The sequence below is a fragment of the Trypanosoma cruzi genome, genomic scaffold (genome assembly GCF_000209065.1).
Source record: "Trypanosoma cruzi strain CL Brener 1047053516659 genomic scaffold, whole genome shotgun sequence".
In the NCBI taxonomy this organism is placed as follows: Eukaryota; Euglenozoa; class Kinetoplastea; order Trypanosomatida; family Trypanosomatidae; genus Trypanosoma; species Trypanosoma cruzi.
The window spans coordinates 6,924-32,215 of record NW_001849386.1 but is presented as its reverse complement, the minus strand read 5'-3'; the positions used below and the strand labels follow the sequence as shown (position 1 = coordinate 32,215).

At 52.0% G+C, this 25,292-nt stretch overlaps 13 protein-coding genes across 13 annotated transcripts, besides 34 other annotated features; all 13 read right to left on the bottom strand.

Moving 5' to 3' along the window:
• Nucleotides 1-184: a sequence feature (heterozygous, non-Esmeraldo-like haplotype).
• Nucleotides 91-118: a microsatellite.
• Nucleotides 185-634: a sequence feature (areas merged during assembly that could not be assigned to a particular haplotype. This can correspond to areas where the two haplotypes were merged or to regions with more than two copies in the genome that were merged during assembly.).
• On the bottom strand, nt 370-675 carry Tc00.1047053510173.130 (hypothetical protein, conserved; the record flags this gene model as incomplete). The annotated part of the gene is made up of 1 exon (XM_806501.1): nt 370-675. The coding sequence occupies one exon, from the start codon at nt 673-675 to the stop codon at nt 370-372; it is 306 nt and encodes a 101-aa protein (XP_811594.1).
• Nucleotides 635-25,292: a sequence feature (heterozygous, Esmeraldo-like haplotype).
• Nucleotides 730-750: a microsatellite.
• Nucleotides 751-795: a sequence feature (CT-rich).
• Nucleotides 999-2,144, bottom strand: Tc00.1047053510173.120 (hypothetical protein, conserved; the record flags this gene model as incomplete). Its single annotated transcript, XM_806500.1, has 1 exon — nt 999-2,144. The coding sequence occupies one exon, from the start codon at nt 2,142-2,144 to the stop codon at nt 999-1,001; it is 1,146 nt and encodes a 381-aa protein (XP_811593.1).
• Nucleotides 1,120-1,182: a sequence feature (GA-rich).
• Nucleotides 1,157-1,198: a microsatellite.
• Nucleotides 2,298-2,357: a sequence feature (T-rich).
• Nucleotides 2,380-2,416: a sequence feature (T-rich).
• Nucleotides 2,615-2,657: a microsatellite.
• Nucleotides 2,736-2,781: a sequence feature (T-rich).
• Nucleotides 2,788-2,830: a microsatellite.
• Nucleotides 2,867-2,900: a microsatellite.
• Nucleotides 2,953-2,978: a microsatellite.
• Nucleotides 3,026-3,057: a microsatellite.
• Nucleotides 3,148-3,323: a sequence feature (A-rich).
• Tc00.1047053510173.110 (hypothetical protein, conserved) lies at nt 3,323-4,954 on the bottom strand (the record flags this gene model as incomplete). The annotated part of the gene is made up of 1 exon (XM_806499.1): nt 3,323-4,954. The coding sequence occupies one exon, from the start codon at nt 4,952-4,954 to the stop codon at nt 3,323-3,325; it is 1,632 nt and encodes a 543-aa protein (XP_811592.1).
• Nucleotides 5,360-5,486: a sequence feature (T-rich).
• Nucleotides 5,555-6,553, bottom strand: Tc00.1047053510173.100 (hypothetical protein, conserved; the record flags this gene model as incomplete). Its single annotated transcript, XM_806498.1, has 1 exon — nt 5,555-6,553. One exon carries the CDS (start codon nt 6,551-6,553, stop codon nt 5,555-5,557), a length of 999 nt encoding a protein of 332 aa, XP_811591.1.
• Tc00.1047053510173.90 (poly(ADP-ribose) polymerase, putative) lies at nt 6,987-8,801 on the bottom strand (the record flags this gene model as incomplete). Its single annotated transcript, XM_806497.1, has 1 exon — nt 6,987-8,801. The coding sequence occupies one exon, from the start codon at nt 8,799-8,801 to the stop codon at nt 6,987-6,989; it is 1,815 nt and encodes a 604-aa protein (XP_811590.1).
• On the bottom strand, nt 9,066-10,208 carry Tc00.1047053510173.80 (uncharacterized protein; the record flags this gene model as incomplete). The annotated part of the gene is made up of 1 exon (XM_806496.1): nt 9,066-10,208. The coding sequence occupies one exon, from the start codon at nt 10,206-10,208 to the stop codon at nt 9,066-9,068; it is 1,143 nt and encodes a 380-aa protein (XP_811589.1).
• Nucleotides 9,583-9,610: a microsatellite.
• Nucleotides 10,248-10,293: a sequence feature (T-rich).
• Tc00.1047053510173.70 (hypothetical protein, conserved) lies at nt 10,542-11,138 on the bottom strand (the record flags this gene model as incomplete). Its single annotated transcript, XM_806495.1, has 1 exon — nt 10,542-11,138. One exon carries the CDS (start codon nt 11,136-11,138, stop codon nt 10,542-10,544), a length of 597 nt encoding a protein of 198 aa, XP_811588.1.
• Tc00.1047053510173.60 (hypothetical protein, conserved) lies at nt 11,742-15,509 on the bottom strand (the record flags this gene model as incomplete). Its single annotated transcript, XM_806494.1, has 1 exon — nt 11,742-15,509. One exon carries the CDS (start codon nt 15,507-15,509, stop codon nt 11,742-11,744), a length of 3,768 nt encoding a protein of 1,255 aa, XP_811587.1.
• Nucleotides 15,514-15,608: a sequence feature (GA-rich).
• Nucleotides 15,734-15,754: a sequence feature (AT_rich).
• Nucleotides 15,762-15,794: a microsatellite.
• On the bottom strand, nt 16,087-17,481 carry Tc00.1047053510173.50 (hypothetical protein, conserved; the record flags this gene model as incomplete). Its single annotated transcript, XM_806493.1, has 1 exon — nt 16,087-17,481. The coding sequence occupies one exon, from the start codon at nt 17,479-17,481 to the stop codon at nt 16,087-16,089; it is 1,395 nt and encodes a 464-aa protein (XP_811586.1).
• Nucleotides 16,504-16,542: a microsatellite.
• Nucleotides 17,507-17,542: a microsatellite.
• Nucleotides 17,725-17,754: a microsatellite.
• Nucleotides 17,889-17,915: a microsatellite.
• Nucleotides 17,986-18,070: a sequence feature (A-rich).
• Nucleotides 18,088-18,120: a sequence feature (T-rich).
• Nucleotides 18,191-18,239: a microsatellite.
• On the bottom strand, nt 18,374-19,939 carry Tc00.1047053510173.40 (hypothetical protein, conserved; the record flags this gene model as incomplete). The annotated part of the gene is made up of 1 exon (XM_806492.1): nt 18,374-19,939. One exon carries the CDS (start codon nt 19,937-19,939, stop codon nt 18,374-18,376), a length of 1,566 nt encoding a protein of 521 aa, XP_811585.1.
• Nucleotides 20,077-20,147: a sequence feature (T-rich).
• Nucleotides 20,203-20,228: a microsatellite.
• Nucleotides 20,232-20,281: a microsatellite.
• Tc00.1047053510173.30 (hypothetical protein, conserved) lies at nt 20,395-21,459 on the bottom strand (the record flags this gene model as incomplete). The annotated part of the gene is made up of 1 exon (XM_806491.1): nt 20,395-21,459. One exon carries the CDS (start codon nt 21,457-21,459, stop codon nt 20,395-20,397), a length of 1,065 nt encoding a protein of 354 aa, XP_811584.1.
• Nucleotides 21,588-21,613: a sequence feature (AT_rich).
• Nucleotides 21,866-23,044, bottom strand: Tc00.1047053510173.20 (hypothetical protein, conserved; the record flags this gene model as incomplete). Its single annotated transcript, XM_806490.1, has 1 exon — nt 21,866-23,044. One exon carries the CDS (start codon nt 23,042-23,044, stop codon nt 21,866-21,868), a length of 1,179 nt encoding a protein of 392 aa, XP_811583.1.
• On the bottom strand, nt 23,316-25,292 carry Tc00.1047053510173.10 (hypothetical protein, conserved; the record flags this gene model as incomplete). Its single annotated transcript, XM_806489.1, has 1 exon — nt 23,316-25,292. A coding segment is annotated over one exon (1,977 nt), but the record flags the coding sequence as incomplete, so codon positions are not given.

Sequence of the window (25,292 nt, the reverse complement as noted above, 5' to 3'; positions counted from 1 at the left end):
ATGTAAACAGAACGGTAGAACAAAAATAAAAAAAGTTCTACCGCATGTAAAAGAGTCCTTCCGCTAAGAGATAATACAGCTACCGACCCCATGTATATATATATATATATATATATATTCCTTTCATCTGCTACCGTCGTTACTTTTCTTTTCATTCCTTCTTTCGTTTTGCCTCACGGCCTTGTGTTAAATCCATCTGTCCGCTAATAATAAATAAAAAAATGTGGGTGCCAACTACATACAGCACAGCCACGCTATTCAAAAAAAGAAGCGGCAGCAGCCCCAAACAAAAATACACGCATACAACCACAATTTCTGCTCTCCCTCTCTCTCTCTCTATATATATATATACATCTCCCTTCCTCCTTCTTATTTGAATGGGTTCTTATCATCCTCCGCCTGGCGCTTTTTCGTCCAGTACTTTTTGTACTTTGACTGTGCCACGCTATCCTGAAAAGGCGGGCGGTATTCTGCCCATGCCTGGTAGCGAATAAGCACCTCGCCCCATGTCAGGGCACACTTTTCCACAGGTGCCTCCTCGGCCTTTAGTGCCTTGGCAACACACACACGGTGCGCCAGTTGTGCATTCTCCAGATGCTTTTGCAGTGCCTCGCTTGGTGTCATGTGTTTAATGGCATCGTTAGAGACGTCGTGAAAGGCAAATTCAAATGACATGCTTTAAAACTCTTTGGCGACAGAAGAAACCTCGAAACCTCACCTGCAGAACAAATATATATATATATATATATAGAGAGAGAGAGAGACAGAAAAAAAAGGAAAAAAAAAAAAGAAAGAGGATATGCGTGCCACTGTCAGAAATTAACAAAAACAAAAACAAATAAAAGGAAGGTGGACATGTGCGGAAATATCCCACCCTCCCACCCTCCTGTATTCGTTCCTCATGCGGGGAAAAAAACATGGAGGGGAAGTGGTGGGAGAAAAAAAAGAAACCCCGCATCGCCGGTGCTTTCAAAAATACGGTCGTCCCACAGTCCGCATTACTGCACCTCGCAGTCGTTCACTGTGGGTCGTGCTGTTGGCTTTCGTGTCGCGCGGGGTGCAGTAAAAACTGTTGACACGTTCTGCTCCTTGGTGGAAATACTCCTCGCAGCACACAACTCTCTTTTTTCCTCCCCTTCTTCTCCTTCTTTTTCCCCTTCTGCTGCTGCTGCTGCTGTTTTTGTTGTTGTTGCCGTTGGATGATCATCCTCTAACGGCAGTGGGGGTGTCTCCTTTTGTGCCTCCTCCACGGCTAATACGGCGGCCGGTGCATGTTCGGCGGCAAGTAGCTGTGCCGCTATTTGCACTGCCGAGAGTTCACAAAACATCACCTCCTCACGAACGGCAAGGGCTAACGCCTCGCACGATACCCCGTGTCCTCGGCCCATCATATCCCCTACCGTCTCCTGGTTACCACGCATGGCGGCCTGCAAGCAACGTGTTGTGCATTCCTTCCGTGAACGTGGGCAACCTAATCCTTCATGCGGCAACGTTTGACAATGCTTGACTGCGTTAAATACACGTGTTAAGAACCCTACACTACTCAAAACCTGACACAAGAGCTCGTGTGTACGAAGTGATGACGCCGATAGTGGTGGGGATGATGATACGGACACAACAGCAGCAGCAGCAGAAGGAGGAGGAGGAGGGTCGTCCGTACCATGCAAGGGACGTGTAATGGCCTCTTCAAATGCAGCAATGCGTCCTGCCTGCTCCTTCACTTGGAGCTGCAGATCACGCACCTCACACTCCCGATCCTCCAGCTGCTTTTTCAGCATCTCCACTACAGCGTCATTCTCCTTTTTGCGAAAATCGTGCAAGTGTAGGGCGGTGTTTCTGGCACTCAGTTCCTGTAAACGCTGCTCAAGAAGTGCCTCTTGGACGGCATGCGCTTTTAATTGATCCCGCAGCCTCTCGTTCTCAAGCCGATAGCGCGAGAGCAGCGACCGTACATTCGGATCGGGCAAACTGCACGCCGCAGGGTCCAATCGATCCCGCGCGTCGTGCGGGCTCGCTGCGGGTGGTCCATCACTCCGCTGCTGCTGCTGCTGCTGTCCACGCGTGGCATCCCCGGGCAAAAAGAAACTGCAGCCCGTGTGTCGCGGGTGTAAAATGTTCGGCTGCTCTCGCCACATCCCCCGCATGTCGCTTTCACCGCTCCTCCTCCTTCTGTCACTCCTTCTTTCTGCCACCACCACCACCACCACAACAACAACAACAACCCTTTTTTTCCCTTCTCTCTGCGGCTCAGCAACTGCACAATTCCATTCCAGTGGGGTGTATTTGGTGAACGCCACAAAAAAAAGGGGAAAAAAAAAAAAAAGGAAAGAAGAGAAAAATAGAAAAGACAAATAAAAGCAGCGGTAGGCACAGAAACTGAAATAAAAAGAATTAAAAATAAAAATAAAAATGAGAAAAGAAAAGGGAAAAGTCCCACATTTGAGGTTGCGGCACAAAACACACACAAAAAGAGAGAGAGACAAACAGACATCTCCACACTCCACCTACTGTTCAACACTATATATTTCCCCTGGCCACACACAAACACGCATACATAAAAATATATGACTTCCTCCTCCTCCCTCCTCCCCCCCAAAACTTCGCGTCCTTCTCATTTTATTTTTAATTTCATTTTTTTGTTTTTGTTTTTTTGTTTAAATCAATCGCCGTGGGTCCTCCCTCCCTCCCTCCTAATTTCCCCCCTTCTCGCCATACATGCAACGGCACTTTCGCAGAAAGCAAAATAATCCAAACAATAAAACAAAACAAAAAAAAAAAAAAATGAAAATATATATATATATGTAATGTAATGCGATATATATATATATATTAAAGAGCACACTGCTCCTCCAACTCAAATACGCCCCACACACACACACACACACACACACACACACACAAGCATACAAGCATACAAGCATATTACACCTGAAAGTGTCCCTTCATTTCCCCTTTGTTTTTGTTTTTGTTTTTGTTTTGTTCCCGCTGGTGTCAAGATCCGGTGATCTAAAATCGACCAAATATCATATACATATACATATATACATATATATATATGTTTTCTCTTTTCTTCCACTTGTTGCAGGCCCCTTTTGCCTATACTCCGGTGACGATAATCCGGCGAAAAACAAAAAACAAAAACCTCCACTTTCCTTCTCTTTTCTCTTTTCTCTTTCTTTTTTTTTTTGTGTGTGTGTTTTGCACAATCTCCTCCTTTTCTCTATCAACACGCTGCTGTGTGTTAATTTTTTTTTTTTTTTGCTTTCCTTTCTCTACCATCCCTCTTCTGTCCGCCCCCTTTTTTTCCTTTTTTTTTTCTTCTTCAACACCCCGGCCGTTGAGCGGGGTGCAAGCCAGCGGACGATGGTTTGTGCGGATTAAAAACATGTCCGCCCCATGTCGGCATCGCAGGGCGCATCGGTGGCGTTGCGAAAAGCCGCCGTGAGTTCTCCGCCGTCCAGCAGCTTGGAATAGGCGTGTCATGCCGCTTCGTCGCCCGCTGCCGCGTCTCGAGTGAAGAGTCGCCGCTGAGCCCACCCGGCTCGCTCCATGCTGTCACGACGGATGAAATCAACAGATCGGAGACGCCGGAGTACTCAGATGGGACAAGTTCCGGTGATACGCCTGAGTCTTCGGTACAATGAGGGCTAATGGCACGATAGCGGCGCAAGTATTCCTGCCACGAGGTATCTTCACCGCTACTTTCTTCACCTCTCTCTCGCCAAGTCCGGGCCTCTCGCATCCGTGCGAGACTCGGTGCGAAGGTCTTCAATGTTGATGGCAGCACCACATCTGAAAGGTCGAGGAGACAAAACTTAACTGTTCCGTGAAGGGGCACATGCGCCAGAGCCTTGTAATGTTTTCTCGACGCCTCATCTTGTGTAAAGGTGACAATTTCTTCCACAGGGGCATCCACGGTGTTTGGAAGTGGTACCCCACGTGTGTCGGCATCGTCCCGGAGCATTTTAAATGATATGGGGTGCATGTAATACGGCTGTCCCTCCGACTCGCCGTACAAATAATACGTACTTGCTCCGTCCACGTTTGGCCGCTTCGGGGCGATGGGAGGAGAGTTGCGGACGCTTGATTGCGGGGACTGTGCGTTGGTCTCCTGCAGCACCATCTCCAGGGCCTCTTCAGCAAAGCGCAAAACCCCGCCGTCAAACTGCGTCAATGGCCGGGGTTGTGCATTCAGTTGCTGGAGTGCATCCATAATAGCTGTGCAGTCAAGACGGCGCCGTGCACACTCGCTCTCCTCCGTGGCAAGAATGTATCGGCTAAACGTTGCGGATGGTTCATGCAAGAGAGGGAGCGGCAACTCATCCTCCATGGGCGCCGCGTCATGCCAGCGGGGATCGTCCTTTCGCAGCAAAACACAACACCCCCCTCTTCGCTCGAGCAGGGTAAAACCGACACGCTGACCGAGGCACGGGGGCTCAATCGGCCGAAATATGCAGGGCCGCAGCATACCCAGCGTCACGAAGTTGTGGCACACCGGGCAGGTGCGCTGCTTGTTCTCCTGCTTGAGCCTCGATAAATACTGCGACATGCAAGGGAGGCAAAAAACGTGACCACAATCGGCAACACGCGCAGCCGTTGGCGGCTCGAGACAAATAGGACACTGAAATTGCTCCATCGTCCCACGCACCACGACGGCGGTAACCGCGTCCCATGGCGGTGCCGCGTCGCTCGAAAGAAGCATCTCGTTCAGCCGCCGCTTTCCCTGCGGAAGCCCCGGCATCGCCTTCATTTCGTACACGTCGGGCCGAAGCACAAACTGAAAGTTGTGCAGCATGTACGCACGCTTAAGCACGGCGGGGTTAACATCCCGCCGGGTGGCGGCAGCGGCGACGGGGCGGCGGGCAACGCCTGGCGAATCACTCTGCCGTTCGTACTGAAAGTTGCCGATGCCCTTCGCCTCGACCCCGCGGCTGCCCTTCCGGTGTTTGGGCATCGACGTAATCCTTCCTTGCCTCTCTGCCTTTCTCTCTTCCACCACCCCTTTTCTACGGTGTCGTCCTTCCTTTTCTTCTGCCTCCACCCAGTACTTCTCCCACTGCACTCAACGCCGCCTATTTGCGTCCCTCCCACCCTCCCACCAAAAAAAAACAGCAGCAGCAGCAGCGGCAGCCCAGCCTTTCACGTGCACCGCAACAAGCGTGGTTGAAGGGCCACCGGTTCTCCTGCACGCCGACGTGTCCCTCCCTCTCCCTTGTATTCGACGGCAACACACACAGAGAGAGAAAGGAAGAGAAGGAACAGGCGGGGCAAGCGAGTTGCAATTGTCGCCTGCACGAGAGACCGCAGCAACGACCTACCATGTGCAATGTGGTCACAGTCACAACCAACAGGAGTGTGTAGGAGAAAAAGCAAAAAAAAAGAGAGAGAGAACGATGAAGATCAAAAAAAAGAAAAGACGGCAAACAGACATTGGAAGTACCAGTAACGAAAAAAAAAAAAAAGACAACACAAGACAAGGAGGGAAATTTATTCCACCGGCGACAAACCAAAAGTGGAAAAAGAACCAAGAAGAAAAAAAAAAACCGGAAAGTCATCACGTGTGTCCCTCCACCTCTACAAGAAAGTACGTCCCTGCCGTCAATGTGCATCCATGTTGTCGCAATTCCACACGCAGCGCAACGCACAGTGGTTGTCGGTCAGCGCTAAACAATGGCAGGCCGATGCGATGGCGCCATGGAGGCATACGATACGCCGCAAAAACACGAGGAACGGCACTCACAATGTCAAAAGGTGCGTCGGTCAAAAGCTCGCCCTGAGTTAATGCCTGCTGGGCGGCGATAGTCCATGTGCAGTTCCTCCCTTCACCGGCAACGTGTGGTGCCAACAGGTTTGCCAACGCCAGTGTTTGACAAAACTCAGCGACGCACACGTCCACCCACCACGGCGGCACCACATCTCTGCTCTGCTGGCTGCCTCTCGTGAAGATCGCCCGTTGGAGGATCGATCCATCGGCCAAACGCTTCACATCCCCAATATTTACAACCCTCAACGACTCCTCGTCCTGCTCAATGTGTGGCAAAGGCGCAATAACATCCTTTTCTTTTTCGTCAACCGCACCACTCGGCAAACCCGTAAGAATCATCGTGGATATGGGCTGGTGCTCGCCACTGTACAAGGAAAAACGAAGATCTTTATGGCTGCGGTGCGACGATGGTGCCAGCTCCACCGCCCCCATTGCCGGATGCTCGTGCGTGAATGGGGCATATGTTGTGAGATACGTGCAATTGAAAAACCCCACGGCGTGCCAAAAATCCTCCATGGGGGCATGCAGCATCCTCACATGGCTGTCCCGCACGGGTCTCGGCGTTGTCGCAAACTCCGCAAGACTGTGCAGAAGCGAGTGATAGTAACGGCCCGAAACACCGCAGTGATGAAAAGGAAGGCGCTGAAACGGCATAACGGTTGGCTGCCGGTGAAAGTTCACGGAAAGCGCTGGACCCGAGAGTGTCTGATACGGCTGTGCGGCTGCAACAAGCAACTTCCATGGAAACTCCACCGCCGTACCTTTCACCGGGCGAATGGCCGATGTCATCCCTACCTCCTGTGTCTGTGTGTTTGTTTACGTATGCATGTCGTCAGCCAGAAGCAAAGGTGTCGGCATCAGCAGCAACAACAATGACAAAAGAACCAGGTCGGTGCATGGGGCTGCGGCTCACGATCGAGACGCGACCTTTCCCCTCTCCGCCCCGTCCGTCCTTTCACTCACCCGCCGCAGCGGGAGTGGTGGGAGCGAGTACAACAAGCAGCAGCCAAATAGAGTAGCCTCAACAAAAACAAATGACTCGTCCTCAAACCCCCACCCACCCCGCCAAAGCAAAAAAAAAAAAAAACAATTTCAAAAAACCCTTCTTTGCCTGCAGTAAAACTTGGGGAACACAGAGATGCCCGTACAATAAATAAAAGAAATTTTTAAAAAGGTAAAAGAGAGGAAAAGCCATGGGGGAAAAGAGGCAGGCACAAAACTTCTAATGATATTTAAACCCCACATGGACCAACCACCTCATTCTGCACTGCCCAACGTTGTAGATGATGTGTTCAGGGTATAACAGCGACGAGGAAATTCTGCTTTTCCTCACGCGGCCTTTTGGCCACAGCACACCATCCACCACTTCTGCGCCGGCCGGATCCGGGAAGTAACTCCCGACGCCTTTTGTCGCGTTTGTTCCCGGCATGGGATTCTCCATGTACTTCGAGTCCGTGAGCTCCATCTGCTTCCCAAGCGCAGCCTCGCACAGCAGCATGAGACCAGTTTTGGTGTCCCCCGACGGGTAGCAGTAGTTCGCCGACTTCGTGCAAACATCCGCCAAATAGATCCCTTTACCAAACATGTACCCTGTGCACGGGGCCTCCGGTGGGGCGATGCGCAGGCCCTGGGAGAGAATCCCAATGAAATTTGTGATGCGTGAGCCATGCCACAGCATTTGCCGGTTGCCGAGACGTTTGAAGGATTCATATGGATCGTCCTCGTCCTGGCGCCGCACCGTGAACACCTGCTTCACCTCAACTTGAAACCTGTGGGTGGGGCCTTGTGTGTTGTTCGCGTACTCCACAATGCGTCTGAAGTCTGGCTCGTCACGGGACAGGGGCGTTATCTCACAGTTCAGTCGGCGGTAAAGTTTGTCCAGCGGGTGGATCTCCTCCGGTGCCTCGGCGTTCAGAATAGACACCGCAACCTCCAATTTGCCCAGCGCCTCCAGCATCTCCATCTTCTGCCGCAACATGGACTCTGAACTGATGAGCGGTGGTCGCAAACGACCAAACGCGTGTGGAATCAGCGTGTAGAATTGGTCTGACAGCTCCTCCAGCCGCGGATTCGCCTTTTTTATCTCCGCCTCCAATGACTTCAAGAGGGAATAGGCGCGCGTAATTTGGGCCTGAGAGATTTTCCCCAGCGGCAACTTCTCCGTGTTGATGGCATACTCCGCCATCAACCTTTTCATCGTCTCCTTGCACCCAATGAGCTTCATGAGGCCCTGCACTTCGCCTGGAAGCTCAGAGATCACCGGATTCTTCGCCACCCCCTGTGCCGCCGAAGATTCCCCAGATTTTTCCGCCTCGTCCTCCGCCGCTCCATAATCAATGTCCATCAATTCGTAACGTCCCTTAACGGCATTAAACCGCGCACGCGACCCCCAATGGTTCGCGGTCTTCTGGCGAAACGTCTTCTCAAATAAATACAACGCTTGCCCAAGAGAAGAAAAAGTCACCGTTTTGTTCTGTCCGCCATAACCCACGCGACCCCACCGTGTGAAGACATGATAAATGGACTCAGCATCATCCTCCAGGAGCTGTATAATAAAGTACTTGTTGTTGTTGGCAGAAAAATGGGTCTGGTTCAGTGTGCATTGGTACACATCATTGCCTTTTTCGTACACGTGGCATGTGTCCACTTTACCCGAGAATGAGTCCACAACACCTCGGTCCTTCCGCAGCATCTGCTGAACCTTGGCTCCGGTTATATCGGTGGCCGGTGTCAGCGAGTTGCCACCCACGTTCGTAGCAGCGGGAGGCGCCGTTGCCGCAGCTGGAGCTGCTCCCATAGCAGGGATTATTTTCACCGTGTTGTTGACAGCAGGAAAAAGGGCTTTCCTTGCTGCGGAAGCTTTATTGGCTGCCGGAGCCTTCTTGGCTGCAGAAGCTTTCTTGGCTGCCGGAGCTTTCCTTACTGCGGAAGCTTTCTTGGCTGCCGGAGCTTTCCTTACTGCGGAAGCTTTCTTGGCTGCCGGAGCTTTCTTGGCTGCGGAAGCTTTCCCCGCTCCTGATAACTTCTTTGGTGACATGTTTACCCACCTTCTGTAAAATAACGTGTGAATTGCTCTCTCACCACAAGCGGAAAAAGAAAAATGAGAAAAAATCGAGAGTTTGTTTCAGGCGGCAGCAGCAGCAAAAATGAAAATGCAATAATGGCTGCAAGAACACATTAAAGAAGTGGGTCAGAACTTTCAATACGCGCCCATCTCTACCACCAGCACTAGTCCCCCACCATTCCTTCCTACCCTCCTCCTTTGGTGTTCCTGGCTGCTGCCATTGCTTCCACTGCTACCTCAGCTACTCTGCTTGGGATGCCAAGTAACGCGCTGGTTGAGTAACTCGGTGCGAAGTTTGATATTATCAGAGGTTAGTGCAAGCACTTGTCCACGCAGGTCGGATATGGCCTGGCGCAGACGGTATGTGTCGCGCCGTTCCGCGGCGAGCAGCAGGCACCATTGCTCCCTCTCCTCCAGCAGTTGGCGCCGGTCGTCCCGCAGCGCCGGTCCGCCCGCCAACGCAGCAGCAGCGCCACCCATGTTGTTGTCGTGGCGGGAAATGACGGACGCGGCTGTCTTTTCCTCCCCCGTCCCCTTCTTCTTCGTCCTGTGTTCCGCTCCCGCTTCCGCGGATCCGATCGTGGGAGAGTGGGGCGGTGGAACAGAGAAAGAGACGGCGTCCGCCCCCTCATCGTCGCTGTAGTCTTTGCTGAGGCACCGCGTGCCATTTGACGCGCCTGGCAAGCCGGTCTCTTCCGCAGCTGCTGGCACCGTTCCCCCCGCCGCTGTCAATGACGACGGTGGCGATGATGATGCAGCGGCGGCGGCGGCGGCGGCAGTGGAAGACTTCACGAACAGGCCCTTCGCGTTGGCGGAAACAAACGGCCGAAGCGCGTCGTGGTCCATCCCCGCCGCGGGCACGTCCCCGACACTTCCAATCAGCCAGCCAAACGTGCCGCGCATCCCCCGCTCAAACCCCTTCGGCCGCTCCAGACAATAAGCAGCGACGCTCAGCGCCTCCGTCGCCTCCACAAGACGCAGTGCGCCACAATCGCCACGGCCGCTTGCACCGTCACGGGTGGCAGACTGCAGCGCCGCCACAACTCCCGTCACATCGGCTGCCGAGTCCATAAAGAACAGCATGTCATACTCGGATGGGATCTTCAGCCCGACCTGCGGCAGCTCACCGTTCCACGCGTGCACCTCCGCAACGCTCCGCGTCGGTACACAGCGCTGAATGCTGCCATTCTCCACGCACGAGTACAGGTGCATGGATGTGATGACAAGAAAGCGTCGCTGACGTTTTCCCCGGCGATTGACTTTGGTTACCGCTACAAAGTGCACAATGGGCACATCCCTCAGGCAGCGGAAGGCACGCGCCAAGCAACGTGGGAAAAGAACGAGACCTTCACGCGTCTCCGGCATCTCTGCATCCGGCATCCCCCCTCAGTAAACCTCTTGCCAGTAAATAAACATCGCAAAACAAACAAAAAAAAAATAAAAAGTAGAGAAAAATAAAAAAAGATACCACAATTCATATGCAAAAGCAAGGGTGTCCTCCCGGCCCCCCAGCGTTTAGGGAAAGCATCGGCAGGGAATCATTCTCAATGCGTGGCGTTTTTTCTAAACCTCCCCAGACGTCCCCGACCACCGTCGTCTCCCATCACCCCCACCCCAAGTTCACGTTCATCCCCATCTACCAACTCACCAACACACACGCACGTATGCCCAGTTGTCCTCCCTTCTTGCGGCCGTAAACACTTCCATCCTCCCTCATGTGTGCGTAGGCACGAGCGCTGCGTCCGCTGAGGGGCTCAGATCCATATTCTCCAGATCCTCTATTGCCATGGAGATGATCTCCTCCACATCGCGGTTGATGCGGCCGCCGTTAGGGTCCTTCACCCGCCCATACTTGATGTTCAGCAATTGCATTAGAACGTCCTTGCGTAGCTTATCGGGGTCAGCCACATAGTTCTGCAGGTACGCCCCGCTCGTGTACTTGAGCACCTGCGTCACCTCGAGCGGCACCAGCCAGTCGGCGGGGTAATAATGCCGTGTCTGCTCCCACAAGAGAGGCAGATCATCGTGTGGCGCTTTCCCCTCGCGCAGCAGAACGATGCGTTGGTGCAGCAGGGGCCACGGTGGGCGGCGTGGATCATTCCTACGGCGTTTTTCCGCCTCCAGCTCGTCCGGTAGCTCAATTGGCCCGGCTTTCTTTGTCTCCTTCACACTCAGCACCGAGAGAAACGCGATGGAGGCAATGAAGCTAAACAGAAAAAGCGACTTAACGGTGTACGGCTCCAGCGGCTGCGCTTCGGTCCCAAAGAACTGCTTGGCGCTCACAAAACGACGGGAGGTTCGGCGCAGCATTGCGTATGCCGTACGGCGTTACCTGCTCCCTTCTTCTTCTAGTTGTTGTCTTTGTTGGTCCCTTTCCCTTAAGTGGTCTAAATGAGCCGCCTACGGGTGCCTATGAAAGCTTGCATGCATGACAAAGAGGCACACACAAACACACAAAAGGATAATAATAAAAAAGAATTTGAGAGGGTAAGGAAAAAAAGAGAGAAGGGCAAAAAAAAAAAAAAAAGCGGTTGGTGTGATAGCGTTTTTTTTCAGCCTCGCTGAGAACAGCAGCCTCATCCTCCACAATTAAAAAAATCGCGTGTGTAAAAGTCAAGATTTGGGTCATATTTCCTTCTGTTTGGGGGGGGGCTAAAAAGGGGGGAGGCGGAGGTTGTTGTGTTTTTTTTTTTTTTGTTTTTCCCCTCCTATTCTTCCTGCGTAAAGGAAATGCTCTTGGTGCGGTGGTTCGGCCGCCACCAAGTCGTCTTTTAGACTGCGGCCACTCTTGCCTCACACTCACACACAACCCCCAGACCATCTCTTGTCCACTCTCTCAGCCATATCCAGGCACAGCGAGGCATCTATGCAGAAAGGAAGGGAGGCATTATTATTCCTCCTCTCCTCTCGGCTCTAACCGCGGGCCCCGTGTTTCATCGGTGTGTGGCAAAGAGGGCAGTTGCGGAACCGGTCACCCTCCACGTCAATGATGCAATGGTGACACACCGCACACTGCCAAAAGTCCTCCGTCGTGATGCAGCGTCCAGTGAAAATGCAAACACCAAGCTGCTTCTGGCAGCGCGCGCAGGAGGACGCCCACTCTTTGACAAACGCGTCACACTTGGGGCACTTCACACGATCCGCAGAATTGTCTTCCGGCTTGTGCTTCGTGAATATTTTCGCCGCGAGGTCGGCAAAGCGGCGACGTGGCTCCCTCAGGCTCACAGTCGGGTATTTGAACTGCGTCGCCAGCGCCGTTCCCTTCGACCGATTTGTCAACTGCAGTGACGTCGTGGTTCCGCTCAGCCCGGTAGAGCCTCCTCCCGCCCCGCCGTGACTGCAGGCGTCGTTCCGGTGTGCGGCGCCCGTCTGTTTGGAGACGTCGAGATCCATCGTCATGTCGATAAATTGCAGCTGGCCGGCCACCGCGGGAGTACCACCCTCCTGTTGGTTTTGCTGCTGCGCATCCTTCTGCTCCGCCGCCTCAAGGCGAGTGAAGGCCTTACTGCAGATGCTAAAATTCTTCGCCAGGTACGCCGTGAGTGCAATGAGGCTGTAGCTGTCAACAGGGCTGATGAGATCGTCGTACTCCATCAGCCGCATCGCTACATTAAGTGCGTGCGGCAGGTTGCGGTGCAGGATGTGTTGTTGGCAGAGTAGGAAGAAGTGAAACGCCTCGGCGCCACGCCACGCAGCGTCCAGCACCCGCTCGGATGTCGCAGCTCGCTCTTCACTCAGCAACATGTCCACTGCAGCCGTGCCGTCATCGCTCAGCGCAACCTTCTTCTTGCGATACTTCTCTATTTCTAGCGCAGAGAGCACATAAAACTTTTTGGCCCGCAGCGGATCTGTAGCGGCAGCGCGTTGTCCCAGACGTGCAAGCAGTCGCGCCGCCTCCTCGTGTTGGCCAGCCTTGCGGTACAACTCAATCGCTTCCGGCAGCCGCTCACTCTCAATGAGAGACTTCGTGTGACGCGCTAGTTGCGGTAGAATATCCTTAAGTTTATGCGCCTCCGCAATAGCCACGGCACTATCCCATTGGTGCAACTGCACACAGCCGGCAACAGCCAATCGTGCCTCGCCTGCCGCAAGAAATGCACGGGATGCCTCGTCGCCAAGGCCGACGGCAAACAACATTTCTCCAATTTTGAGCAGTAGCCCTTTGTCGTGCTCTGCGCTTGGAATGAGTTGGGCGAGGAGGTCATAGTCCTCCTGCAGAAAGAGAATATGGGCGAGTTTGTGCAGCTGTCGGCACTGTGTGTAGTACTGGGAAGCCTTGGTCCACTTCTGCCGGTCGGCGTAGAAGTCACCAATGTTTTCCCACGCCCTCTGCATGTGAGACTCGTCCCCGCCTCCCTCCTGGACAAGCTGCACGACACGGAACCAGTCGCCCAGGCGGTAGCGCAGGTCCAGCACAAGATCCTTGCGGTCAATCTCCTTGTAGATCTTCTCTGCCTCATCGAAGCGGCCGTAGTAGGTGTGAATTTCCGCCCGCTGCTTCTGCGGGTCGTCAAGCGTTTTAATGCGTTTGACGAATTGTATGGCCGGGTAATCCTTGCTCCGGACAACCGCCATTTCCGCGTGATCAAAGTCAAGCTGCGCCAGTGCGTGTTCGGTGAGTAGGGCCCACAACTTGGGGTGCGGGTGGTTCTCCACGTACATGTACGCCTCCTTCATTGATAAATTCTGCAGCGCCTGCCGCGCCTCTCGCAGTTCCCTTGTCTCAAATTCAATGACATGTTCCTTGCGGGGTCTCTCCGGATCATGCATGATATCGTCCAGCTGTAGTGCTCGTACTTTGAGAGATTTAAACTTACAAATGCAGGCACGGGACTGAACGGGCTCCTCCGCCTCCGTGCCGCGGAATATGTACATGCGGGACTTTTCCAACACGGCAAAAAGCTCCGGGTCGTCTTTCGACCAACGCACGTTCCAGACGTCTTTGTGCTCAAAGTTAGGCTCCGGGGCAATCTTTTGAGGCACAAGTGACAGTTTCATAGGATCAATATGAAAAACCGTCATGGTGCCGCTCACATCTACCACCGAGAGACGTGTGGAATTCGAGTTGGCTGCCATCGACTGCACACGGGAGGGCAAAACCATTTTGCCGACAAGATGCAGCGGGGCAAAGCGGTACAACTGTAGTAGCCCGGACTCACGAGCAACGAAGAGAAATTCCTCACTGAGGCAGAGTGAGCAGATGAGATCATTCGTGACCGCCGTGTGGGTAACCAGTGACGGTGGGCTATCAGGACGAACAATGTCGTCCACATGCACGATGCGATCCCGTGTCTCACGGCGGCTCGCCTGCACAGAGATGGGATCCAGTAAGTCCAGAACGACGTCCGGGTCACGGAACTGCCAGACGTAAATGTTTTCCTCGTCTGATACCACAATGTGTGAGGAGTTCATGCCGCAGACAAGCGGCTCCAAGTCCATCATCCGCACCTCCAGAGGACTTCCAATGGCATTCAACAGTTGCACAACGCGATGGGACCCATCCGCTGACGTGTTGACGATCATGCAGACGTCCTTGCAGGAGTCGATATAAAAAAGCCCACGGATGTAGCGGATGAAGCGCTCGTTACTTCGTGTGTTCCAAAACATAACGCCCTGCTCCGCACGGTCGGAGCGGTAAAACGCAAAAACAACGGTCTTGGAAAAGTAGGTGTACTTGTACGCGGGCCGCACATTCGCAAAGTACAAGGCGGCGTCAATCGCAATGCAGACACGAAGTCCATCGCCCTCCCATGTCACCCCGCCGCAGTGCTGCCCCGAAACCCGCAGCGTACGCAGGTGGACGCCCTCCGTGTTAAAGAACTGCGCCACCACCAGCGAACTCGACGGCGAGGATGGCTGTGACGCTGGCCTGTCGCCCATCATGGCCGCCGTGGAAATGACGCCACAAACGACAATGGTCGTCCCCTGCGGGTTCCACGCGATACAGCTCACCGGGATGCCGCTGTCAATGAGGTAAGGGCGGTTGTCGTTGATGTCACGCATCAACTGCATTCGTCCATTCGCGTAACAGACGGCGAGTGTGGCGGGAGGGTCGGGACTATCGACCCACGCGGGATGCCACGAGAGACCGCTGAGTGACTCCACCCCTTCCAGGCACGAGATGCGCAGTTGGCACACCGCATGCCCACCATCGCTTTCATTCACAAGTACCTCACCATTTTTTGTGCCAAATAAAATGTACCGATCGTCAGGGCTCCATGTCACCTTTGCAAGCTCACGTTTGACGTCTTTTCCCCACAGGCGGTTACCGTCGACACCCCCAACAATGACGGCCCCATCTTCGTAAATGATGCACACTTTTGTGCCATCGGCGCTCCATGAAAGATCACACACGGTGCTTTTGTTGCGATTATTTATCATCTCCTCCATCCACATGCCTTTATGCAGTGTCCATACAATGATCTGTCCACTCTCATCGCTGGATGTAAGCTTACGGTACTGATGGTTCCATGCCACCACCGAGACGTCTGCTGAATGCCCTTCAAGCGTTTGATTCACCAAAAGTGCCCCCTTCGCACCGATGCTGTTGTCGATCTTCAACACCTTCAGCAGCCCACCCCTGCCACCACACGCCAACCATCCCTGTTCCTCATTCCACGCAATGGATGTAATGACTGTACTCGTCGGTACCGCAACACGTTTGCTGAAGTATACATTCATCACGCTTTCCTTCCTTCCTTCCTTTTTTTTTGTTTCTTTACCTTCCGCCGTCTCTTCCTTTTACTAATTCTGTTTCTTATTTTGGTTTTTCTTCTTCTTTCCACTGCAGCCCCGACTTTGTGTATGTATTGTATTGTATGTGTCTATGGTAGGCTGCCACCCCACCCCACTCCTATTGTCGTTCTGCTGCTCGCTTCTTGAATTGTCTTTGTTCCTTCTTCTACAATATATATATATATATTATTCCTCCTCTTTTCTCCTTTTTTTTTTTTTTTTTTTTTTTTTGGCAGCAGGGCACCAATGCACACACATGGCGGCAAAGAGGAAAGAAAGAAAGAAAGAACACAAACACACAAAAAAAAAGTAAATAAATAATTGATAAAAGAATCGAGCAGGAGGCAAAGCAGGCACTCATCCACACTTTCATGCTCACAAATGTGTGCATATATATATATGTGTGGGTAAAGAGAAAGAGAGAGAAAAAAAAACAATTCTACAGACTTCATCGCAGCTTGTGTAGCAGAAACATACACAAAGAAACTAACAGAAAAAAAAAAAAAACGTGTGTATTTCTCCTTCATGATGCTTGGCCCAATGCCTCTCCTTCCGCCTTCGCAGCCACGGATGGTTCCGCAGGTGTGGATTGGCACGCCGCTGCATCCTTCCCAAGGCGCTTGCAGCATTTGTACCCCCATCGGAACCCTTCTCGATCAAAATAACTGCCGTACACGCATGCGTGACCGTTTCGCGTAGCCGAGCCAATACGAACCTGAGGAAGATTTATCGGTGTTGTCATGGAAGACAAAGCCAATGACGATGATGATGCCGCCTGCGGTGATGATGACAACGATGCAGCGGAAGCAGCAGCAAAGCCGGCAATTGCCTCCCTCATGCGCAGAGAATTCTCTGCGGAGGCACATGAGGACTCTCCGTAAAGTGATCGCAGTAACCGATCCCGCGTCATTTCCTCCTCTGTGTCAACGCTGCGGTTTTCATTACTACTACTGTTATTATTGTTATTATTATTACTATTGCCTTCATCCTTCTGCTGCTGCCGCTCTTGTCGTTTCTGTTTCTGCAGCTGTTCATCCAGTCTAAAGTCAACAATCGACTTTGACTCGCCGTTCAGAAATCGTAGCTGCATGTCAAGATATGTGTAGTAGTCTCCGGTGCGGTAGCGCTGCAGGTCCCCTTGGAACGTCCGGGTTGGATCCGCCGCGTTCGGGTTTCCACGCATGGATCCCGTCTTTGGGTCGAACATTGCGCTGTCGTCGTCAAGGTTGTGCAAGTGCTTCGGCAATTCTTTGATCTCCGCCCCTTCGCCTGTCACGGCAGTCTGCGTGGCAAACACGTCTTGTAGTCGCGGATGCTTTTTTACTATCATCTCGCCGTTGGCATGCAGATTCCCGGTTGCTTGCGTTTCTTCCTCTCCTTCCTGTGATGACTGCTGCAATAAGTCCACGCCGCTAGCACCCACAGCATACCGGTCACGCTTTTGCGCATAACTTTTTTCGGTCCGTTCCACATGCATGTCGACAGATGTCACCTTGCCACTGTACATTGCGCCTACCTTCTTGCGGGGTTTGTAGCACTCACTTGTCTTGTGCGTGCTGGAGCCACAGTTACCGCAGGCCCCAGCTGAGTACGTCTTTGCTTTTCCAAGCACCACGACCGTGTCATGTTGATCCTGAAGCCTGTCCATCGTGTCGACGCACTTTAGGCGCTGGTGGTCAAGAGTGGGGCCGGTGGTGCCGTAGTACCACGGAGCCTGTGAAATAAGCTGCGGTACATTTGGGCTAATCTCATTGCCTGAAACTTCATCCACAGCGAGCGGTGCAAGACCAAACTTCCGTTTCTCCTCTAATTCGCGCTTCAACCGCAGGCGTTGACGCACCGTCATACCGGCCTCCTCCTCCGCCGCTGCTGCTGCAGTAGGAGTATTATTAGTAGTGTTCTTCTTTGTATTCAGCATAATAACTGGAAAATAAAACCAAATCTACATATATATATATATATATATATTTATATATGTAATAGATAGAAGAAAAAAAAAGGATGAAAAGTGGGATGGTGACAACAACGGCAACCTTTCCCCCCCCCCCCCCCCCTCACCACCACCACTTCCCCGCAGTAATAATGATAGCAAAAATTTAAGAGGTCATGTGACAAAAATAAAACGACGCTCTTATTTGAGAGATTAAATAAGTATGCCTGAATATATATATATATATATATATATATGTATTTTGTATGAATGCGTACATGTATGTGCTAGTGTATAAACCCTTTCTTCGTATGCATTTAAGTATGTGTGCATGGATAGACACACTCAAAGGCATCCCATATGTACCACATGCACGCCACCATTACCCATACTATTATATACATATATATATATATATATATGAGGAAGGGAGAGGAAAGAAAGAGAATTAAAAAAAAAAAAAACCTTCCGTGTCGCCCCCACCACAAAACCTTCTTTTTTTCATTTCCTTCTTTTTTCCTGCTTGTTTGATTGTTTGTTTGCCCTTTTTTTTTTCCCTCTCCCCTTTCTTCTTCTTATATATATATATATAATAAAAAAATAAAAGAAAAAAGAAAAAGAAAGAAAGGGCTGACGCTTCAGCCAGTTTTGTTTCTTCTCTTTCCCCATTCAATGAAGTCATTCATGGCATCTGTGAACATACACACACACACACACACACACATACATGCATGCATACACATACAACAATACACGTGGAGGTGCAACAGTGGTGCTGCTGCTAGAGGAGGCGTTAATCGCAACTCATGCAAGCACGCAAACGGCCGCTGTGCCCCAATATATATATATACGCACGACTGCGTTTTCCTATTGCGGCATCTCACATCTGCGGTGCGGTACCACGCGAAACGTATAATTGATAAAGCGGTGGGCAGAAGTTTGGGCCGTAGATGTCAAATATCTCCTCAATTTCCTCGCTACCGGTAGGGTCGGAAAAGAAATCCTGATGCAACGCCAGGCAACGGTTAAAGACGGGGGTTAAAATCTTCGGATCCCGCACTTGAAACTTCGCAAGGGACCAAAGCAGTCGGCGTGCCTCACCTGCGTCAATTTGGCGGCACACGTATACGCTACGCTCTGACAACGCTACCGCCATATCCTGCTGTAAAAAGTTCGTTCTTGCAAAGGCATGGGCGGTATTCACAAGCCCCAATGCATCGAACTGGTCGGCAATACTCGCGGCGTGGGAGGCGAGACGTTTGAAAAGTTCCTCATCCTTCAAACCAAAGTGGGCAAGTGCCGTGACGGTTTTGGATATGTCACGTGCGTCGTGGTCTTGCACCACCGCAAGGGCCCGCTCAGCCAAGTTATCAAAGAGCTCCGGGTTGTTAATACCAATGCGCTGAAAGGCGTTAAGAGTTGTGCTGATGAATTGCGCATTAAACTCATCAATAAGCTCCACCGCACGATTGGTGAGAACCCCAAAGAGTTGATCGTAGCGGATACCAAAGTATGCAAAGGCCATGAACATACTCGCCACCTGCTCCGCGTTCATCTGATCCACGTACTCCATGGCTTTGGTGGCGAAGCGTTTACTGAGCTTTGGGTCCTTGAGACCAATCTTCGAAAAGGCAACAATGAGCGGTACAAGTTCATTCACCGTAACACGCTCCCGCAGCGACATGGCGCGGCGTGCGATGGCGCCGAAGAGAAACTTATCCCGGTACCGTAGCCGTGAGAAGGCGTTCGCTATGATGACAAGATGCGCCGCCTCAAATTCGCCCACGCGTGCAAGGGTCTGGACGCGTTTTGAGAGAAAACCAAACAATTTCTCATGATTGATGCCGGTTTTCGAAAAGGCGCTGATGATGTTTGCGACGCCCTTTGAATCCAAATACTTCGCATTCCGGGCGGCCTTCTGTGCCTGCATTTCAATCACCTCACGGGCATCGCGTGACTTCAGGGTAGCGCAGGCGGTGACGACAATCGGCAGGACATCGACGGTGATAAGTTTGTCATTCTTCAGGCAGTAGTCGATGCACTCACGTACGAGCTTCGCGTCACTCTCCATACCAAAGTACACGGCGGTGTTAAGAAGCAGCGCGACGGAGCGGGCGTCAAGACTTTGGCCGGCGATGGACGTGGCGAAAAGGACACGGCGTGCCTGTTGCGCCAGCATCGGGTTGCCGCCCCGTTCTTGATGTAATTTCTTCATCTGCAGCGCCTCCATCGCAATGTTGCGTGCGGAGAGCTGCGAGCCGCCCTGCGGATCACTCGGCAATGACAACTCCCCGCCGTGAATGGTGCCGATAAGTGAATTGCTCTGGCAGCGCACACCGACAAGAAGCGCTGCAGCGGCAGCATTATTGGTGGTGGTAGTGGTGGCAACAACACGCTGCCGCAGATGATGATTATGGTGCAGGCAAGTTCGCAGAATGCACCGCATCCTTCCTATCTAAAAAAAAAAAAAAAAAAGATGTATCGTTGTTGTTGCTGTTGTTGTTTGTGGCGATGATAGTGGTGGTGGTGGTGCTTTTTTCTTTGTTTCCCCCCGTCTTCTCTTACTGTGAAACGGAGGGGAGGAAAAAAAAAAAAAGAAGAGACATAAAAGAAATAGATAAAGAGAAAGAGAGAGAGAGAGAAAAAAAAAAAAAGTCCATAAATAATAGAAAGACACATCCCCATCCCTTCCTTCCCTTCCTCCCACTCTTTTTTTCTTTTTTTTTTTTTTTTTTGTAACACACACACAGACACAGACACAGACACAGATATATATATATATATACGCCATGTCGTGACGTGCGTCTGTCGGCGTACGACATGTACGATACGTAATGACGTGTGGACGCCAAAGAGAGAGAGACAAATAAAGGATTGTCTGCATGTGTGTATTCTACCACTTCATGGGAAAGTCGCTGCTGATTCCGCTGCTGCTGCTGCTGCATCAACACTTTTTGCGCGAAACACGGCGCAGTGAAACGGTGTAACGTACAACTCCTTCGGTATCCGCTGCAGAATGCGGCTCTCGCGACTGAGTTTCGTAATCGCGTCATTTGTTTCTTCGCAGCGTACCATAAATCCCTCTGTTTCAGGGAAAAGGCGCTTCAGTTCCAGTTGCGACAAGGCAAAAGGCGGCCCACGTACCGTGTTGCCATGTACTCTGCCGGTGCGGAATATACCCTCAACGTACATCACCCCATCCTCTGCAAGGGCCTGTCTCATTAAATAGGCGTAATCCTCACGTTGTTCGCGATTCAGGGATGTCATCGCCTGTCGCTCGTAGATGAAATCAAACTTCACGTCCTGCAGTGGGCCTTGCCAGAGCTCCGGGGCGAATATGTCGCGCCAGTGCAGGTGAATACGTTTGTACACGTCAATTTCGAGTGCACGTTCGGTGCGTTCTACGCATGCCCGTATCGCCGTCTCGGATGCATCCACGGCGTCCACCTCAAACCCGCGCACCGCGAGTTCCTTCACGATTGGTGAATCCCCGCAGAGAGGCACGAGAGCGCGGGGCCGCCGTTTGCAATCTCGCCCGCGCTTAAAGGCGTTGCCGTCGTAAATGTCCCGCCCAGTCACAGCACGCACAAAGTCAAATGGGCCGCGGTAAAACGTGCTTGTCGACTCACCAGCACGCCAAAGCGGGTTGCCTTTGCGCCACTCGTTCTCCCACCACACCGGGGATGTGTGCGGCATGGCGGACGGTGGCACCGGCACAAACTTGTAACCGAGCATCTCACGGTATTCGTCCACAAGCCACGGGCCAATGAAGACAGCTGCACCAAGCAGAATACCGCCCACGACGATCCAGCCCTGCAGACGACTGGCGGTGATGGCGTGGGGCACCCAACTACGCCCTTTACCATCGCCATGCCTCTTACGAAAGCGGTTTAGGAGGATTTGGCCTTCAAGCTCGTCGCCGGACGGAAGCGAAAAGCTGGCGCGGCGCAACACACAACGCTGCATTCACAACACGTACGTTTTAACTGCTTCTCACCACCAGTAAATAATAACTCAGACCTCCCACCCTCCCCCTCCTCCGCCGGTGTGTGGTGGCGGCGCCAGAATTGAAATGAAAGAGAGAGAAAAGGGCCATAATTATTATTATTTTTTTTTTTTTGTGTGTGTGTAATGCAATGGAGTGAAAAGAAAAAATAGGTAAATAAGTGGAAGGGCGGTGCGGTGCAGGGTCCAAACTGCATTTAAAACGTTTACCCTCCTCCTTCTCTTTCCAATCGCCTCCCCCACTTTTTTTTTTTTCGTTGCTGTTCCGTTTTTTTCTTTTTTTCCAATCATTATTAATTCCTGCTGTGGGTGTTCTCGTTATCATCATCATCATCATCGCACCCCCAACCATCATCTCATATTTACGTTAGCGAAGCGCAGCGGGGACACACTGCGCCAGGGCGAGCAGCACATAAATGTTGGCGTGGAACTCATGGAATGCCTTCCCGAGTCTCACGCCTACCATGCCATCCTCCTGGTGAAGTATATTCTGGTGGATGCATGCCGTGTAGTCGTAGGTGATGACAACATCCCGCAGTGCAGCTGCCATTCCAGGCACCTCCATCACCTCCAACGCATCCCTCTCAGCCTCGTCAATACACCACGCCTCGCCATCGTGCAATTTGTCGCCCAATGAAGGATGCACACGCAACAGGCACTGCTTGAACTCTGCCAGAGCAGTGGGAAGGGCATGATCTATATGACGTCGATTGCTAAGCGTCGTTAGAGTCGAAAGCATACTGCGGTCGGCACGCAGCACAATGCCGCGCAGCATCGCAAGGGCCTCCCGAACACCCTCGTGTTCCTGACGAATAGCGAGAGAAGAACAGAAACGCGACGATGGTGATGCTGGCGGGGTGATAGCGCCAGCAGAAAACACATCCAGAGCAGTAGTAGTAGCAGTAGGCATGGAGGTGGTGTGGGCAGCCTCCTCCAGACAAGTCGCCAGTGACAATGGCGGAGGTACACGCCGGAATGTCTTTGGGCCGCGTAGCTCAACGCCGGTGTGAAGTTTAATAAAAGGACGAGTTGTCGCCTTCGGTTTTGCTTTCGTGGACAAAGATGACGAGGTGAGAAGCAACGGCGATGACAGCCGGTGGGACCCACACCGCGCTGCAGAGGATTCTTGTCTTCGCTGTGCGGCGATTGGGGTGCGGCTCGCCCCACGACTCACGCAAGACGCCATGGAAAAGACACGCGGCCCAGGTGACATCACATGCTCAGTAGAAACAGCAGCAGCCGTAGCGGTGTATATGCACGGTGACGGAGATGACAGCACCCGCCGCTTCTCCTGCGTCAATCTCGTTACCCCTGATTTTGTCGCCTCCGCCATGCATGTCGCGAGGGACTCGCCGCTGTTTCTTTTTTTTTTCGTCAGGCCAACACGCTCCAGGGCCTCGCTGCCTCCCCGCAGACTGAGCAGCAGACGACGCAATCGCAGGACTTCGGCTTTCAGCTCAATGACTTTCTGCAGACGGAACTCCGCAAGGCGATTGGCGCCGTCTAACTCAACCCGCAGCGCCCTGCCGCCGCCTGCAGCATCCATGTGCACAGGCCCAAGGATGCACAAAGGGGGAATTCCACTACACGACGACGGCAGCGGTAAAAGACGAGGTCCAAAGCCATTGGTGAACGAGAAGCAACAACAACAAAAAGAAAAAAAGAGGAGGTTTCGGTGAGAAGTGGAACCAGTCAAACCTAAAAAAACACAAAAGTGAAAAAGAAAAACTAAACACAAAAGCTCAGTAATAGAAGGAGAAAGGAGAAGAAGAAGAGCAGACATGCAGGCATCAGCCAAATGAACACACGGCGGGGTGTCAGGCCGCCTGCAGGAGCGACAGCACCTCGGCTCGCGTGATGGTCATTTCCATTCCCGCATACAGAGGCCAACGAAGCAATGTCTCCAAGAATTCAATCTTCTGCAGGAGTAATGTGGAGAAATGCTGCCAGACATGCTGCAGAAGTGCGCAATGAAACAATTTTTCCTCCTTTCGATCCGCAACATCGCGAAGAAAATGTTTTTTCATGCGACGAGAGCTGGAAGAAATGCCGCTACGCACCTCCCGCGGTAAACATTGTAGAATACGGCCCATGGCCTCAACGGAGAGAGCGTTATGGTGCCGCAGCTCCTCGCGTGAGTGAGACTGGGCGAGGTCCTCGGCGACAAGCGCAAAGTTGCCAAACTCTGGAAAGTCCTTCACAAGTAGAATACGAGTGAGGTAAACCTCCTCGTAATGATCCCGTAGTCTTCGTGACGACTCGTATCGCTCCCGTAAGAGCTCTACAGCGTACGCGGTGGATGGCAAGGAGGTATAAAAGGTACAGAAAAATGCATGGTGGCGGTATTGTTGAATAATACCACGTTTGACGGGGTTGTTGTCAAGGCCCCCAAGCCAACTACTCGCCCGTTTTTCAATGGACTCAACAAAACTTAACTTCTTCTCCCTGCGTGGCTCTGTGCCGCCAAAGTTTGTGATGTAATTAAGTGCCTCAAATGTCTGATCCACAAAACTCAGAGTAATCGATGCATACTTGCTGCGGTTACAGACGGCAGGTGGCAGGGCGTTATGTACGGTCTCCATGTGGTGTATAAAAACAGGCAGTTTTGTAAAGCAACTTAACATCCCGCGGGGGTCCACCACGTGACGCTTTCGACAGGTGGCAATAGAGGTGGTTTGCTCCGCGATGCTCCTTGAAATGGTAGAAGAGACGACATGCTCCAGAGCCTGAAGCAACATCTGGCAGAAGGAACTTTCTGCAGTCGGGGTCCCGTCACGACGATATGCACCCAGCATGGCCATAACCGGTACGGCATACAGTCGATCACACTTTTCCCCGCAGTACTCTGCAATTCCCACAAGTTGTCTTAATAAATAACATCCCTTTTCTGTCTGTACGGCATTATTCCCGCTAGCACTACTGCAACTCTGTTTGTTGTTGTTGTTTACACCAATCAATCCCACATCGCCATCTTGCCGCCAGGAATAAGAAGAAGAAGAAGCGCCCGCTTTGCTGGGCGGAAACTGCACTAACTTGTCGCCACCAAACAACTCCAGCAAGGACTCGTTCAATAACTTCGCTGCATTTTCCTCACATGCCGGCAAATGATCATCATCGAGGGGTCTTGATAAACCACTCGTGTCATCCTCCGTTGGGGCCTTCTCTATAATCCCAAAACACTGCTGTAAAGTTTCCTTCTCCTTTAGAACAACAGAAAACGTGGTCTCAAGCACCATAGCAAGAGCTAAATCGGGCCGGAGTTTACCAGCAAAAGTGCCCGTCCATCCAGATGCCAAGGAAGTGAAAGAATAAGAAGTGGCAGCAGCAGGAATAGCATTGGGAGTTGCCCCAGGAGTAGCGGCAGAAGTGGCAGCATCTGCACGGACGTTCGCCACATCGTAAAGTCGCAACCCTTCTTCTCGAGCTGTAGGCAACTCAAGGCATAATGTTCCATCTTCGCCACCATCTCCCTCGCCAGTATGTGGTGTGAGTGTCCAACTTGCAGCTGGTGTGGAAGCCACGCTGCTACCAACGCCCCACAATCGTCGCGGCGTCTCTCCCCCTGCTGCTGTTGTTATTGTTGTTGTCTCCATGCGGCTGTTAAGTGCCTCATCCATGGAATAATCCCGTGTGCCAAGAAGAAACGGGCCACGGGAGCCAACCTTCTTCACATGCGTCCGCACGTGTTTAAAAAATTTTTGCATTTCCAAAGCGTAAATGCGTTGCATACTCACACGATAACGACGAAGCACGGCAATATAACCTTCTAAATCAATGTACAGCAGTGCTGTAAT